This window comes from Papilio machaon, chromosome 8, assembly GCF_912999745.1.
Source record: "Papilio machaon chromosome 8, ilPapMach1.1, whole genome shotgun sequence".
Taxonomy (NCBI): Eukaryota; Metazoa; Arthropoda; class Insecta; order Lepidoptera; family Papilionidae; genus Papilio; species Papilio machaon.
This window is the reverse complement of record NC_059993.1, coordinates 3,930,995-3,949,129: the sequence shown is the minus strand read 5'-3', so window position 1 is coordinate 3,949,129 and position 18,135 is coordinate 3,930,995. Positions and strand designations below refer to the sequence as shown.

The following is an 18,135-nucleotide window of genomic DNA, read 5'->3' as shown; positions in this document are numbered from 1 at the left end:
AGCGGTCGCTTCGCCATTTCGGCGAATTCATGTGGCCGCTTGCTATATAAATATAAAAAGATATTTAGATCAGGTAATATTAAATATACTCAAATTCATTAGTAAAAATATAAAATATTCTTTATTATACACACCTTAACTAGTTTATTACATACAATCTGTAACTTATTGCATTATTTATTTATTCATTATGTTATGTGCTACGCATTACCGATATTTAAATTACAATTAATATCCTTTTCACCAAGTTCTAAGTTTTTATACTTTTGAACAGTTTCTAATGATGTATTAGGTGGGATCCATCCACCGAAAGCTTTTTCAAATTCTTTGGCAACAGCTACGGTTAAATAATCGTTGTATCTGCCGGCGACTATTTGTATCCCAACTGGCAACCCTTTATCTGTGAATCCTATAGGACACGCTGTTACTGGCAACCCCAACGCGTTGAATATCGTTAAATATCCGCAGTTTAAAAATTTGTAGAATATTTTGTAGTGCACATGAGCAGGATAAGGAAACGTTGGGAATAACAGCACCGCGTTCTCCGATAAAGCTTTCTGAAACAATAACATTTGTTAACATTTTTTTTTTATAATGACCTACGAGCAACTAACATTATGAGTTTAAATTTACAAATTATTGATGAATGTAATCTACAAAATATTCTGTGTCTTTTGGACATGTAGTTAAGATCGTAACTATCTTAATTATAAATCGTAATATAACTTTACTTACTTGGAAATCAGTCTTAATCTCTTCGAACATTTCAACTAGTTTCTTATAATACCCTGATGGTAAAGCGTCAAAGAATTTCTTTACTGGACCATAAGCTACACATGTGAAGTTATGTCTTGAGACACCAAGCAATTTCTTTAAAACCTCAGGCCACGTCGACACCCAAAACTCCTGCCTCTCTGGATCTGTGTAAATATTTCTAATATGTTCTATCTTGAAAAGAACTCTGACACTTATCTCCCACATGTGTTGGATGTTTTTAATTTTCAGCTGCAAAGTATCAACAAAGCGTTGTAAATATTAAGAAATGTACCCACACTCCGAAGCCATACTATTTAAATTTTATCCTACGTCCTAATATTGGTTACAAAGTCAAGATTTACGAACAGGACGAAATTTAAGACATAGAAATATAGAAAAAAATGTGACAAAACAATTTGATAACGCTACTAAAAATTTATAGATTTCGACGTTTTTAACTGTGGGTTTCTGAGACCAAAATCTCTGTATAAAACATATCGTCATCATTATCTTTGACAAAACAAGAGACAATATATTTTTTTCTTAGACACCGACGGTAAATTATAAAACGTTTACAAACACAACTGACTGTGTCTGAATTCTCGTAATGTAAATGTCAAGCATTATTTACCTCTTCAACTTGTACATTATATGTATGTTGTATGTATCCCTTAGCTTTATCCATAGCTTTTTTAACATCTGGTCCAATTTTATCTGTGACATCACTTCCTTCGCCATACATGTAATAAAATTTAATTTTTTGGAAATCTATCTGAAACGTTTGAAGGATTTTTATACATTTGCATGCAGAATAAAAGTATTTACTATTATAGTAGTTAGGATGAGAGCTTAGTACTTATGTAAGTTTAAATATTTCTGTATAAAACAAGTATATTGTAAGTGGGGTAAGGAAAAAACTGGAAGTTTCAACTTACAGGTTTATCAAACGGAATTTCAGGGGAACCAGGCTGTTTTAAAACATTTAAAAGTAATGGCAAATCTTCGGCATATCGTGTTAACGGTCCTACTGTAAAATATTCTTCAAACTGTGGATCCAAACTGTCAGGTATATGTCCTAGAAGCAAAAAATTATGCATAAGTATTGACTTTAATTTTCTAACTAAGGACTTACCGCTGCTTACTCTAAGGGAGACTACTTAAAGACTTTTCTTGCAGTAGTATGGTTAAATATTTTCTATTTAGTCTATTTTACCCGACTGACTCAGAAGGTTGATGTTTTTAGAGCGTATGCATGTATGGTTTTTTGTATGTATTTGAGTGTTTGAAAATCAGGTCACATTCACAGACCACCTATACCTTAGACAAATAAACTGATTTTTACGATTTGTAACATTCGATTCGTACATTTAAATCTCATACATTTTTGTTTTTTACTAACAAATAGTTATTATTATGTCGTACCTTCAACTGATAACAATTTAGGTGTAGGCTTGTGACCAAATATTCCTGTAAACATAGGTGGTAGCCGCAAAGAACCCGCTATGTCTGAACCCACGCCCATAATGGATGCCGCGGCGGAAATTAGTGCAGCCTGGAAAAAGCGAATTTGTTTTTCTAAAAAAATGTTCACATTCGAGTAGCATTGAATACTATTATACATAGAATTAATGCATAACCTATTATTGTTAGTTATTCAAATAACATTTTTGTAAAAAAAATTATCGCAATCGTTTTAAAAGTAATTGGGTACAATTAAATGATTTATTCATAGTTTAATAATGCTTGTAAACAATGTTCTTACCCCAGAGTTTACTAATTATAGATACATCTTTTCTCAGAAAAAACTTACTTCACCACCAGAAGATCCACCGGCGGTATGTTTCAAATTGTACGGATTCATCGTGATACCGGTGACGTTGTTGTACGTCTCCCAATTCATGCAGAGTTGAGGTGTATTGGTCACAGCTATTGGAATCGCTCCAGCGACTCTAGCCAGTCTAACGATTTCTGCGTCTTTCTTTGCTGGATTCCTAACGTCACAATCCGTGCCGGAGTCATTACACATACCTGGAAAATAAAGGGTCAAAATTGCCTTTAGTCCCTTCGAGACAAGGATGATTCGACCGCGGTTGTCTTGGCGTGGGTACTCCCGCGCCTCTATACTCTTAGTTCAATCACTAAACAGTTTGTAGGTACTTGAATGCAAGATTTTTTGTTAGCTAAAAGAATTAATACATACTAATCATATTAATTTCAAAATTTGAGGTATCCTTAAAGAACAAATTAATATGAAGGAGAGAACCTAACTGAAAAAGCTATAAAGGGGCAATCAGATTTAATGCAATTAGGAAGGATCCCGAAAAGATTTCAGAAAATGCCTTGAGGATGAAAAATTTAACATACTGTTTTATTGAATATCGAAATTCAGTTTTTATTTTAGATATCACCTAATTCGTAAAAATAACGAAGCTAATATTTTAAGCTATTAAATACAAATTAGTCGAAGTAATTATTGTTCAATACATGATATAGACAACAACTAGTTACGGAACATTTTCAAGTTAAATGTGTATTTTATTTTCTAACATTTATGAACCTCGAGAGAGCTGCCATACCTAACATAATTACCAATAATTTATTATTTTACGTGTCATGGTAAGTTCTTTTGATAAGACATTCTAATTGCGTCTTCAGGAAAACATGACTGAGATTTTTTTATATAAGACGTGATTATAAATTGGCTTATTATCCACTTACAGTATTTATAGTTATTTTAAAAACAACAGTTTTTTTAACAGTAAAATTAAAAATATATATAATATGAATATAACTTATATAGAAACGGCTAAAACACTCACGTATATATATCCGGTGTCGTCACCTACTAGTTTCGAGCCCTACGGGGGCTCTTCATCAGGGTGAGTGGGATTGGTATTATTTCGCGGACGCGGCCCGTCGCTCACTGCGCGCCTGCGCTCTTAGGGCGCGTCTTGAGGGGGCGGGGGGCAATACCAATCCCACTCACCCTGATGAAGAGCCCCCGTAGGGCTCGAAACTAGTCGGTGACGACACCGGATATATATACGTGAGTGTTTTAGCCGTTTCTATATAAGTTAGTGATAATGTCTCACGAAAGTTTGAATAATTTAATATGAATATAATAAGCCGTTACAATTAATTCTGAATCTAACATTGAAATTGCAACGGTTTAGTTTATAACATCGCGTTATTCCATTCGATTATTCGTTAGGTTGTAAAGGTTATCAATAATAAATAATTAAAAGCATTGTAAATAACATTAAATAACGTTATATGTAATTCACAATAATCTGTTTATGACAAATAGTAAAATGTAATATTATAATTAAAATATGTCGACCAGATGGTTTATTTAGCTTGTTACTTATTTTAATTATATTATGCGCAATATAATTTTATTATTATGATTAATACTTTATTAAGTATATTGAAAATCGTCTTTGTTTCACTACAAATTACGCCATCATCACCTGACCTCACACACCTCGTGTTAAATTATGTACAAGTGCATACCTATACAACTTTGATTTCTATTATGATCAAAGTGAGTGAAGAGACACCTATACTATACCATAATGTTTACAGTTTTGTGGTACACTTTAGTAAGAAACTATTAACCTTTCAGATTTGGGCTTTGGCAAATTTGATTCAATTCATTTCTTTATGAAAAATGCAAAAAAAAAAGATTTTACTTTATCTGAATTTTATTATATTTCTAACGTTATCTGTTACAAAATATACAACCAATAATATAAGTATGTATAATGATATATAATTTCTCTTTAAATTATATTTTAGGAACTAGGACAAGGTAGAAATCTTTGCGAGCACTGTTTGAGCACCGTTAGCTATTCGAAGCGAAACTTTGTAATAGTTACCTCTTTTTAAGGAAATTTTGCGAACGTTATGTTTTGTTATAACTCCGTTAAAGTTAATGTAAAGAAGGTGTGCTGTAAAACTATTAAAAGAAAATCTTTGATTATGAATTCATGATCAATGGGTGACCAATAACTAAAATATTTTAATAGTATTAGATCCAGAAGTATGAGCTTATGCACGTGGCAGCATAGAGACAAATCGTGGGATTTTGAGTCCAAAATCCCCGTTCATATGCATATAGATTTATATGTTGAATGTTTTATACAGAGATTTTGGTCTCATTAACCCACGGTCAGCGTGACTACACACAATTATATAAATTAAGACGATATATTGTACAAGGCTAAAGATAAACTGGTTACCTTCGACCGCTATACTCTCCTTGACCGTCATAGGCAAACCGAGAAGCGGGTACATCTCAGCTAGCATGTCTGTAGAGCCAGTGTAAGCTTCCAACATCTTGTCTATGAGCCTGGCGTCTCTTAGGGCCGGCTCGTAGCGAGGCTCGACGATGGCGTTCAAGTAATGATTCACTTCTCTACATCGTTCAATATACGCCGATACCACTTGCTCGGATTTTAACTGAAAACATTGATTACAAAAATTAGTTAGTAAATTGTGTTGTTTATGTTTATTTGCAGTAAGTATATTAAGATTTTGTCATCACTTTTTTTTATAAACATGGACAACCATATAGATTGAAAAAATATTATGGCAGTTAACGGTAAGTGATCTTACTTCGTACTTGAAAAAAATATGCAGAGTGTATTTAAAATTTTAGTGTAATGATATTCATCCCCATTACCTGCTTGTTTCTTATCATCTTGGTCAAGGTGGTAGCTGATTTGAAAAGCAAAGGATTCGTTGGTGGTGGACAAGTTCCATTTCTTCGTTTGTTCACAATCCATGTAATTGGTATGACTATTATGGCGAGCAGTGAAACCAGAAATCGCAGAAACCGTCGTAAAAACCAGGGCATCATGACTGTCTGAAACGAAAAAGGAAAAAATGTTATCATCGGTCTGAAGTAACGTTATTTTTGATGACGAAACATATTTAATGTTCAATTTTGTTACATTACAATACCACGAACTCTCCTGTTACTTCTCGTAACATATAACTTACTTTATGTACTTATAACTTAAGATATTTGCATTTTAATACATCTTTGACTTTTTTAACAGAACATCTCACGGAAGTATTGTTGGTGAGAATATTCGAAGTTTTTAATTGTGTATGAATGTATTTTTAACCTTTAAGCCTTTAAGTAATTAATTAATTTTTCATTTTATTATGACACATATAAATCAAAAGATTATTTCGTTCTAACCTAATCTTTTGCATACTAGTTTTAAAATATATTACTATTAAATTGTTTAAACTTTCGTGAGACATCATAATTAATTAATTAAGAAACGGCTTAACTCACGTTTGATGGACCCCCGATGGGTCCGAAACTAGTCGGTGCCGTCACCGGACGATCAAACGTGAGTTAAGCCGTTTCTTAATTAATTAATATATTACTACTTCGCATATTTCTACTATCTACTTCATTTATGTTCTCATAAATGTAAATTGGATTTTGTAAAGTAATTGCTGTCATAATTTATTCGTATTTTTAGAGGAGTTATTTTTGTAGTTGTCTTCATTCTTTTCTTCAATTAATAGTTGGCTTTTGCATTATTTGCAATGCTTTATGAAACCAAAAACCCTGTATAATACATATTAAAATTTAAATAAATAAATAAATAAAATATTGTTATCTCTGTTTTAAAAAAGATAAGAGTGTGATGAGGACATGTTTAATACAGAAATTTTTGTCTCAGAAACCAAGGATAAGAGCCTCAAACCAAGTTACCGTAGATCATCAATTAAATGCAAAGTAAACTAACAGTAAGGTTATATACTCGTAGGTTGCCTAATTTTGCGAATAGCAAGAACTCTGACCTCAAAAAGCACAGACTATCAACATTCGATCGTATGGACTCACAGTTAGCAGTTCGATTCCTACTTAGTTACTTCGTAGTTTGTCATATATTACGAAAAAAAAGTATCAAAGTAAAGTATCAAAGTTCAACGTACTAAATAGTTGTCGCCCGCGTTTAAATATAAAATAACCGCGTAAAAATAACTTAATAGCCTAATCGTTCTTCCAGACTATGTTCAACATTTTTACCAAATGTCAACCAGATTCCTTTTTAAAAACATCAAACAAAACATGCAAAGTAAACTAACAGTAAGGTTATATACTCGTAGGTTGCCTAATTTTGCGAATAGCAAGAACTCTGACCTCAAAATGCACAGACTATCAACATTCGATCGTATGGACTCACAGTTAGCAGTTCGATTCCTACTTAGTTACTTCGTAGTTTGTCAAATATTACGAAAAAAAAGTATCAAAGTAAAGTATCAAAGTTCAAAGTACTAAATAGTTGTCGCCCGCGTTTAAATATAAAATAACCGCGTAAAAATAACTTAATAGCCTAATCGTTCTTCCAGACTATGTTCAACTTTATCGGCAAATGTCAACCAGATTTCTTTTTTAAAAACATCCACCTATTCATAATTAGCATTCATAATATTAATAAGATATTATACTTCTGAAGTTAATAATACAAACAGGTTATAGCACAGGTAAATAAATTTAGAAAACATGTAAATAAATGTGTTAAAATTTTCTGAAAAAGAAAACTATTTTAAATGTTAATAATTTACATACCTAGCTGTCATACAGATAGTATCAGTTATTGTGTTCGTCAGAGTTTTTAGTCCTTTACCGCAAAAACTAATTAAAAAACAATAGAAGTAAGGAAAAAAGAAACCGATAAATTTCCGTAATTTAATGAAAATTACAATACACATTTGCTTTCTGCATTCATAAAAACCTATTCGTGTGAGGCGTTTTTTTTTAATTTAAATTTTATATGATTATAATAAAAATTATGGCTAATGCTAACCTACTTTGAAGACAAGACTAATTCTTATTTATTAATATTGTTTTTTAACAAAGAATTAAAATTTTATACACATATTAAAACAAAGTCACCATAGTGCTTTAATTTTTAGACAATTTTTAGCAATTAATCTATATTAGTATAGTGAGCAATTATGTAATGACTTTGATGGCCTTTTAAGAAGTAAGGAATGTGTGACATATTTGTTTGAAACCGGAATATCTTGTTACTACTTACTATAGAATCAGAGACAAATGTTTATGTTTAAGTAGCGGTCTTTCGATGGATATTTATTTTTAAATATTTCAAACAATATTAAATATAGCCTATTTTACTCAGGGAAAATGTATCATTACAATCATGAAAGAATTATTGAAATCGGTCCAATATTTTCTAGTTTATTTGGTACACAGTCGAATATATATGTCAATAGGTACAATTTCAATCTATACTTTTACTCACAGAATAGCTATTGCCCCTATGCGACATACTCACATCCTGACGCATTTGTAATGTGACTAGTGATTTTTGACTGTTTATTGTAGGTGAATTTTTAACACACTAGAAAAGTATAATATTGTCATAATACAGTCATAAAATAACGTCCATAGAGGTTCCAAAAGAACAGTTGTTTGCAGCTCTCCCGAAACAAAATCATTTTGAGTGGATTCGGGGTTTGAAGTTACTCCACCACATCTTATGGTGTGCAAGGTCTACATTTGTAGCTCTAATATGTTTAGCAAATGTTGACGCGTTGTCTTTTAGACTATATGCATGTGCATGTTTTCCTACTGAAGTATTGCCTAAAAAAATTATGATATACAAATAGGAAATCTAATTTTATATCTACGTATGTTGCGACAGTGTAGATAATAAAATCAAATCGACAGCATCGACTTAAATATTTATGTGTTATTATTTCCTTGTTTTTAATTAAATTTAAAAGTCGTCTTGAATTTTATATTATTTGAGTTTTATAGTAAAACTAGTTGTTGCCCGCGACTCCGTCCACGCGGAAAAAAAAACCTTAAGTAGTCTATGTGTTCTTCCATACTATGATCTATATGCCAAATTTCATCGCAATCCGCTTCGTCGTTCTGGAGTTACCTTCGAACAAACATCCATTCAAACATTCGCATTTATAATATCAGTGAGATAGACATTTACTTAATTTTTATCTTTGACATATATCTAATCTATATGATGCCAAAATAGTCGTGAATCATTTTGAGTGGTTAGTTTAACTTCGATTCTTATTACCTATAACGATGTAGCAGTCTTTTCTTTTTTTAATTAATTCCATTATTTATACGTCATGAACCAGTGAAGCTATCAAAACAGTTCCACAGATAATTAATGATAATTAATTCTTTTAGTTAAATAAATGATAAAATACATATGTCTTGACCAATATAGTCGATAGGCACACCTGTCGTATTGGCCTACATTTGTACCGTTCAAAGTTGTTCTGGTTCCGCTTAATTTTCTTTACTTTTATACACTTTGGAAATTACCACAGTCTTAATTAATTCATCTTACTAATTTTATAAATTGAGAATGTGTTGGTTAGATGGATGTTTGTTAGAAGGTGAAGAGCGGCTCTACAGATTTAACTGAAATTAGGTATATATGTAGAATATAATCTGGAAGAACACATAGGCCACTAATTAAGTTTTTTTTAATTCTACGTGGACTGATTCGCGGGCGACAGCTATTTTTAGGCCTATTTGTATTATTACTTCATTTGCTTATTCAGAAATAAAGGAAAAAAAAAATTGTTATGTTTTGTATTTCTGAAAAATTTTAGCACAATTATTAAGTTTATAAAATTAATTATTTTTTACTGTGCTCGTAATAAAATAAATTTGTATTTCTTATTATAATTATGCGTTGATTAACAATGCAGTCTTGTCAAAGGTAATTAAAATTTATAAATACCTTCCTCGCAACAGTCGCAAAGTAAATATTAACAAAACTATACAACAAACGTTGTAATTTAACATTTGCTTTCGACAGCCATGGCGGATACCATAAGTTCGAATTATTCAACAACACTTCGGCGATAACGAAGCCATTATACACACTTGCACTTAATAATATTAATAATAACCGCGTTACAAAATTAGTTGTCTTATTAAAAAATACTAAACACACACTCCCGATTGTAACATCCATGATTTACGTTACAAGTTGTAGTAAACACGACAAGTACTAAGTCATTGGGTCAAACCGTCTGAGGCGACTGCTACAAAACATTCAATGATACAAACAAAGGCGAGTGATATTTGTTATCTTATATGACGTATTCAGTATGCGATGGAGTACCCACTACTGCGATCATTGTGTTTTAATTAATACGAACTGTCAAATTATGAGCAGCACATAAGGTCCACATTCGCATATATTTAAGTTGTAATTAATATTCTTTATTGTAACGAAAGTGGTAACAGGTGCTTATATGTTAAACAAACAACGACTGTTGTATAAATGTGCTATAAAATGTACATAAACTATGTGATTTAATAAGTCAAGTGCAGGCTATATTTATATCAAGAGATGTAAAGTAAATATTTTTTTAATAATTAATTAATTAAAAAAATATAAATTATTATTATTTTATTCGACACAAGCTGTATAATAAATAATGTCTTTCTAGTATTATATTGGCACAGTATGTAGACTATAAACGTACATTTTCCTATTAAATACAATACACGTAACTATATAAAACTTGTTGCACGTGATAAAACTTCAAGGAAGAGAGAAAAGGAAGGTAAATCAAATCGATGGTAAGGATAAACATAGTAAAGTTTACGACTATTTTTCCTTCGAGATTTAAATACAACAATACAAATATATTTCAGTAATCGGGACTAGTAAACTAAAGATATGTGAGTAAAATGTAAATATAAACGGCTAAACGCAAACTATGCTGTGTCGGCACCGACTAATCTCGAGCCCATCGGGAGCTCTTCTTTAGATTAACTGGGACGGGTCGCATCTGCAAAGTAACATCATTCCCACTCACCCTGAAAAAGAGCTCCCAAGGGGCTTGAAACTAGTCGGTGCCGACACCGGCATCATCGTGAGTCATTGTCTTACTATTAAGCTTATCTTACTAACATTATAAATGCGAAAGTTTAGAAGGATGGATGTTTGTTTGAAAGTATTTTCCGAACCTAAGCTCAACGGGTCCTAGAACATAGTCTGGAATAACACATAGCCTACTTATTAATATTTTTTAATTTGACCCGGACGGAGTCGCGTGCAACAGCTAGTGCATTATAAAAAATCATCCTGCTAATTCATGCAAAAGATACAAAAATGATGGCTACAACTTTTATATAATAAAAATGTAAAATGGTTTTTTTTGTTATTTTTATCTTCTTCCTTGTAGACGTATTCATTTGAAATTGACAATCCGAGATAAAATTCTTCTCGTTAATGTAAAAATTACATTTACAATGAGTATATAATCTCATAACGTAAATTACATTTTGATAATGATTTTTTGTAATATCTAAGTTTCGCTAAGTTAGCGATGTTAATAAATATGAGGTTACGTAAACGATTTTAAAAGTTAACTTCTAATATATGTTTCATACAAAAAATAGTCACGAAGTACATCATTATTCATCTATATGACTTATGTATTGTCTATAATGATCATAACATGGGTTATCTTCCTCTATCCAGGATTTATTATCTAGAGCTTTGTTACTATTGAGTATTTTTTTTCGTTAATACGTCTAAATAAAAATGATACACACTTTTATGTTATTTACCCATTGTATCACTTACTTAAAATTTATCAACATCGTACCCATGGTTAAAATGTTGCTAAACAAGAATGTTATTTCAAGTCCGACTAAAACGTAAGTTAATACTTGCAGTTGTTACGCAGTATTTGAACGGAGTGAGGTTGTTTCACAAATTCCTTTTATAGGGCTGTCAACTCTAATTATGGGATTTCCAATTCAATGTCAACAGATAAAATTATCTTAGATGATGTAGATGTTTCTTATTATTACAACCATGTTGTTCTCTAATTGTTATTGCATTTGATGGCAGTAACAGCGTGCTGCATCTACAAATAATAACTCAAACCATAAAATTAAATAACTTTGTATCAAGTTATTTAATTTTCACACTTCGCACATCGTATATATTACGGTGGTTTTAACTAGGGTTGTATGCAAACTGTTATTATTACAAAAACATACTAAAGCATTTTACAAAGATACGAATAGCGTTTGTCAACCATATAAATGTAAGTCCTGCAATTCTTGCACCACTAGCTGCGTTTCCTTTCGACTTGGTGGAACATTGCACCGTTGCATTGAAATCCAGCAGTTACTTTATATTTTCGTAATCTAATATCCGAGTAATAGAGAATAGGATCAATGTATGTGATGATTTAACGTCATGTATGTTTGTTAAGTATAAACACACATTCGTCCATACAAAATTATAAAAGATATGTTATGATAATAATCAGCACCTATCTTGTAGTAAGTAAGTAAGTAGAAATTAAATGTCATGTCGCTTAGTATTCATAAGTAGAGAATATAGGAGCTAAAAAAATAAAATAAAACTAAAGAAGAAAGAAAAAAATATTGTGTGTTGAAAATATTATACGTATTATTATAGATGCCTTATTAGTTTATCGTTGTTCGTTTTAAACATAAAATAAACCAGTAATATTTAACTTAAACTTATAAAATACACGTATAAACCTTTATGAATACAGTAACATTTTCGTATTTGTTTTATTCATTATGTTGCTTATATAAGTAAGTAGTTAGTTTAAAATGTAAGTGTAACTGTTTGATATAAGTACATATTAAATTATTTACATAGTATGTAAATACACTTGACATTCGATTGCAGAATACACGAAGAGTTTAAAACAGTATATATTAGCTGGCATACTGTATTTAAATTCGATACATAGAATATTATTTACAAATCGCACTAGTATTTAGCTAGCTATTTATTTAGTAGCTCTTGAAATATCGTCTAAAATAACAATAACTATGTTAACACTTGTGTGCTTTCTTGATAATTTTTTTCTCTTACTGTGGGATTCCATAATGTATAATTTTTCAAAGAAAATGAAAGCGGTGATAATATTGTTTTTTATTTATCCTAAGTGTTATGGCTTTAATTTCTTTTATTTACCTACCAAGTCCAAACAGACAGAAGACGGTAAAAGATAACAATGATGGCTTGATGCAGTAACATTTATTTTCATATCAAAGTTACTTAATAGTATTACTATCGACATTTAATCTAGTTATTAATCAGTTTGTGATATCGCTACAGTACGTGATCTCAATGGAGTGGACGCGAGTCAATATTAAATCAGACGTGAGGGATGCATAACTATCAAAATGGTTATTAAAAATTCAAGATTACAGCGATACTGCTAATACGATATCATTCAAGACCTGCAACTGTAGGACTTTAAATTTTTAACTGTTTTTACGTTGTTCGATAACACACATATCTGTCCTCAACTGGGGTTAAAAGGGCAATGTTTCATCCAACGGCCATCCTTGATAACAGAATGTTTTATACTATTTTAAAGTAATAGTTCCAAACCTTATATTAGGAATATAAACGAGAAGATTGTAATTGCTTCTATATTTTATCTTAACATAAAGAATTTAGATGATTCGACGATTTAGATCAACAAAAACGACAAATTAGATTAAGATGAAATGGTTCAGGAATAGGTGTTATTCGTTACCTTCTCATAACCGTAATGTTAAAGTTTGTTAAATAAATAATTACAGCAAATAAATATATTTAGCTAGCGTCTTGTTCATACAACTTCATTCCGTTAACACAATAAAGATTTTCGTTTTAATATTCGCAAGTTCATAAATAATTCATTATTCATAATCCCATGACATTAGGCACGCATTAAAAGAGTAATCTTACAAGTCAGGTTGAACTGAAGAGAAATCCGCAGTACCGCAACTGTGTCGAGGTACCGATGTACTTGTGCTACGTAAGTACACTTTCTATTGCATACGTCGTTCACTTGCAGCAAAAGTAACATCAATAGCAACGATAAATGAAAAAGATAACGTAATGTTCGCGCTTCAGTGATACTTAGAATTCGGTCTTAATTAAAAAGACTTATAAGTTCGACTGATCGCACATATATCCTCAGAAAAATACGCATTAAATTACTTCAAACTCGCCAAAATCAATTCAGTTATTTATTCCAATTGTCATAAAATGTTGTAATTTTATAATCGGTATTGCTATTAAAAGGAAAAGTATGGAACGCTCATTCTAGAAGTTTCTAAATCTATGATTACGGTAATATAAATGCAGGTCACAGAGTTGCTGCTCTATAAGAAATCGATAGTAATTGTGTTACAACGGGACTATTAGCAACAGCATCATCAATGGCTTAGTATGTCATTGAACGAATGCCGGGTAAGATGTTGACTATTCTGGCCATGGAAACTATTGTATCAGGTTATAGTTTGGTGGTATGGTTTGACATGAGTTGTTATTTACGGTTGCATACATGTGGTAATAGTGACACATAATATTTCAAATAATTTGTTATTTATTTTTAAATTGCTTAAAAATTTTGTAGTTTTTTATTAAAAGAAAAACAGAACACCACTGCCACTTACTGTCACTGCTTACAAGTGTTAACGAAAATAAATAGTTAAAATTTTCGTTAAAATGTTTTGTTATGTTGTTAGCAAATAAAAATAAAAAATTAATAACGTCCACTTAATTCAACTCATACTAATGCAGAGTATACTATCAAAAAAATAACCGTCCAATAGAATCGTTTAAATACTAATGAGACTCACGAAAAAAGAGCATTTTACAATCTTATTGATTGCACACGCGATGCCAATATTAGACACTTTGCAAAAACAAAAAAATGTATAAACAAGCATCGAACAATTTTGAAAATCAATATAATTTATTAAGTTTATTTACAACCAATAAATAATATAGAAATAGTGTTAATTAAAAATTTTAAGAAAATAATTTTTTACTTACAATTTAAAAAATTTTTTTGCTTCTTTAAATAATAAAATAAAACAAAAAAACCATCGATAAAAAGAACGCGTTCTTTCGAAAGAAAAGCGCGATTGTGACAGAGATCGGTGACACGCGCCACCGACGCCGGCACGGTGAAGACTTCACGCGTCCGCGCCAAAATTGAACGCCTCCATATCTCTCCCGCCATAAACACTTACTTTCAGTTTCTTTTAAAATCTACATATTGTATGGGTATGTCATGATATTAGGAAAAGATAATAAAATGTCTTGAATAAGAAAATTTATCAAAATGCCTATAAGCTATCTTAAAAATTGTCTGTATCCGCTTTTTCATTTTTAATTAAAATAATATTTTTTGTTTACTATTATAATTTAGACGTATTTGAATTGGGGTAAGTAAATGTTTGTAGAATGAAGGATGGATGATTTTATTTGAATGGACAATGATAGCTGCGTTAATAAATCTCAAAAGCAAATATGTGTTGAGTGGTAAAGGTTGCGTAAATTTTAAGATTCATGGAAATTAAATATTGTTGGCGTGTACATATGTATGTATGTACCTATCTAATGCATAATAAGTCAGTATTTCTTTAGTTAGACCAATAGTTTTGGTGCCTTGACGAATGTTGAAAACTGAGAAATGACATTAAATTTTGTTATTTATCAGTCTGATAATTTTTTTGTAATAGTTTTAGATTCCAGGATTTACAGGAGCATAATTGCGTTACCTCCAATATTACTTAGTACAAATACTTTTGAGTTAGTTTACTAAATAATTATTAAATTAAAAAATACTTATTATTAATACGCATTAAAATATTTATAAAAAATTGTCTATGTTTACATCTTATTAAAGGACCAAAACATTTTACTGATAATTAAAAATCGAAATTTGTTTTATTTTATTTTTGAAGTAGGCAATTACGGTAGGTAAGAAATAATAATTTTATTTAGTTGACAACACATACAACAACACTGTACCAGACAACAATGGTAGTATTTGAATTTTTTAAAAATGTGCATTTTGAGTACTTTTTGTAACTTATTTAAATGTAACATGTGGTGGCGCACAATTTTAGTTCTGTGGACTGTTTTCAAGTTTAACATTAGATTCGTATCGTGGGAAATTTTTGACGATCTTAGAGAGGTATCTATAAATTTAAATAATACATTTAGTCATGGGTAACTTAACTAAAATTGCTGAGACCAAAACCTCTATATAAAACATATTACCATCCCTATTATTAGAATAAACCTTCTGTTCACGAAATTCGCAAAAGAAGAGTATTGCTTTAAAAAGATAAATTTAAGCAATTTAAAGTACGTTAATGCAAAATAATTACTTAGACGGTTGACTTATCTAGGTCTTATGGTAAAATTGTTAAGTGATAATGCGCAAATGTTATATGTTATCATTGATCTATTGTTTTTACTTTAGTCGATTTTTTTTAAACGTTTAATCTTACTGTATATGAAGTGAAGCGCCATCTGTGAAGTAATATTTGGAAAACCGTGTGTGTAATATTAATTTGAAATAGTACTGCCACTTGCCAATAGATGGAAAATGTATGATCGTGTTTTGTAATTTCGGCTCATACTTGTTGTGTGTAAAATTGATTACTATTTTTGAATAGCGTAATTTTGATAACATACATAAATTGACTCATCTTAACTATTGAATTATTAATAATTTTTGACATTTGTTAAAAAATTTTAAAAAATGTAATACTAGATGGCGTTACTTATCATATCAAGTAGTGATGCAACGGAAGTGTCTTAGCGGAACCAGAAACGGAAACAGATGTCAAAAATAAATTTTAGCAGAAACGGAAACGGAAGCGGATGCGGAAACAGAAGTGTAAATAATATGAAAAAAAAACATATTTACAATTTTTTTTTTTTTGATAAAAACAGTTTGTATTCGTTTTTAATTTATTAAGGCATTGAATATCGGTGTCCTTTAGCCTTCAATGTATGTATTTTTACTGTGCTGCAATAAGTTAAAATACGTGTTGACAAACGGAGGCTTTTAAATATTTAAACTTAAAAATAAAAATATTATTAAATAATAAAATTCACCGTAAAAAGTTTTGGCTCCCAGCTGTTACCTTTTTTATTTTGTAAACAGTGAATGTGTTAAGTATCAAATACACCAAATCTACATTAGCAAAAGATATAATTATTAGGCGTCGGTGGCTCGTGGCACTTGACTTGCAATCTGCAGGGGCTGGGTTCGTATCCCGCCATGTACCAATGTGTTTTTCGATTTACATATATACATTTATCCGACATTCTTACGGTGAATGAAACCATAGTGATGCTGCCTGCACATATCTGAGAAAAAATTCAATGATATGTGTGAAGTCAACCCGCGCTGTGCCTGTGTGGTTGACTATGGCCTAGTCACCCCTAATTTGGGGTAGGCTCCGAGCCCCTTAGTGGGGATGTATAGTGAGCTGATGATAATAATGATGGTAATATATTACATGGTTATCACTTATTCAAAAGTACATTTAATAACTCGTTAGTATGAAATAGTCACATTTTGCCAGTTGTCAAATTTTATATGGACAACAACTAGACAGTTAACTCCAGCAAGAGAAACTGATTGTTTCAAACAGCAGCAGAAAATATTACGCGCTTAAATTCACGAAAAAGTACGTAAACAAACAAATGCGACAAGTGCCGAAAGGCCGCACAAGGACTGCGCGTCTCGCGCCGCGCATTGGGATCTCTCAGCCGTCGTAAAGTTCCGTTTTATCTCCGTTATAAAAGTTGCGGAAACAGAAGCAGAAACGGATGTTGAAAAGCATGCGGAACTTCCGCACTTGCGGAAACGGAAACAGACATCCGTTGCATCACTAATATCAAGTTAGAATTTCCTTTTTTTCAGCCAATTGAGTAAAATTGAGAGATACATAAAATCGACATGACACTGAAATTGTTAATTACTTAATTACTATATTTTTTACATTCATTTTCGTTGCTTAATTTAAATTTGATATGGTAGTTAATATATTTATCTTTTATAATTTGGTTTGCGATCAGAAATTATGCATGCTTAAATAATTACTTCGCTGATATATGAAACATAAATTTTAAAAAATTAAGTAATTATAGGAAGTATGTATTTAGAAAATAATATAGAATAAAAATCAGTTAATGACAAAAAGCGGGTTGGCCGTAAGCGCGGGCGGTTGCGCCTCGCGACATGTTGCCATAAATCAGAGGGGGCGCCACCCTCGCCCCCTCGCTACGGGTAAGTGTGATCTTTCCCTAGATCCTACATTTTTATAACTGGCAACATCCAAACGACTTTTTCGCGAAGCAATATCGAATGGAATTTGTGAAGGCGTAGTTACTCTTTGTCTTTACCTACTGGTTTTCCGAAATGTTACTTGTATTTAGAAATTTGTGTAGAATTTCAGACAATATAGGTACTCCGATTCCAATACTACAAATATTGTAGTACTTAATACTAGTTTTTATAAAGTAAAAGCTA

The 18,135-nt window shown here is 31.1% G+C and overlaps 1 protein-coding gene across 3 annotated transcripts; it reads right to left on the bottom strand.

Annotated features, from left to right (window-relative positions):
• Positions 1 to 171: 171 nt before the first annotated feature.
• On the bottom strand, positions 172 to 14,758 carry LOC106720648 (fatty-acid amide hydrolase 2-A). 3 transcript variants are annotated; one of them, XM_014515377.2, is made up of 9 exons: positions 14,631 to 14,758; positions 5,441 to 5,623; positions 4,998 to 5,217; positions 2,567 to 2,784; positions 2,179 to 2,308; positions 1,692 to 1,831; positions 1,388 to 1,528; positions 736 to 1,005; positions 172 to 557 (listed from the first exon to the last, which is right to left on the bottom strand). In XM_014515377.2, exons 2-9 carry the CDS (start codon positions 5,615 to 5,617, stop codon positions 201 to 203), a joined length of 1,653 nt encoding a protein of 550 aa, XP_014370863.2. In that variant the 5' UTR covers positions 5,618 to 5,623; positions 14,631 to 14,758; the 3' UTR covers positions 172 to 200. The 3 variants fall into 3 exon arrangements, with proteins under 3 accessions (XP_014370863.2, XP_014370862.2, XP_045534882.1); XM_014515376.2 differs by lacking the exon at positions 14,631 to 14,758 and adding an exon at positions 9,528 to 9,853; XM_045678926.1 differs by lacking the exon at positions 14,631 to 14,758 and adding an exon at positions 8,085 to 8,121.
• Between the last annotated feature and the right edge of the window lie 3,377 nt (positions 14,759 to 18,135).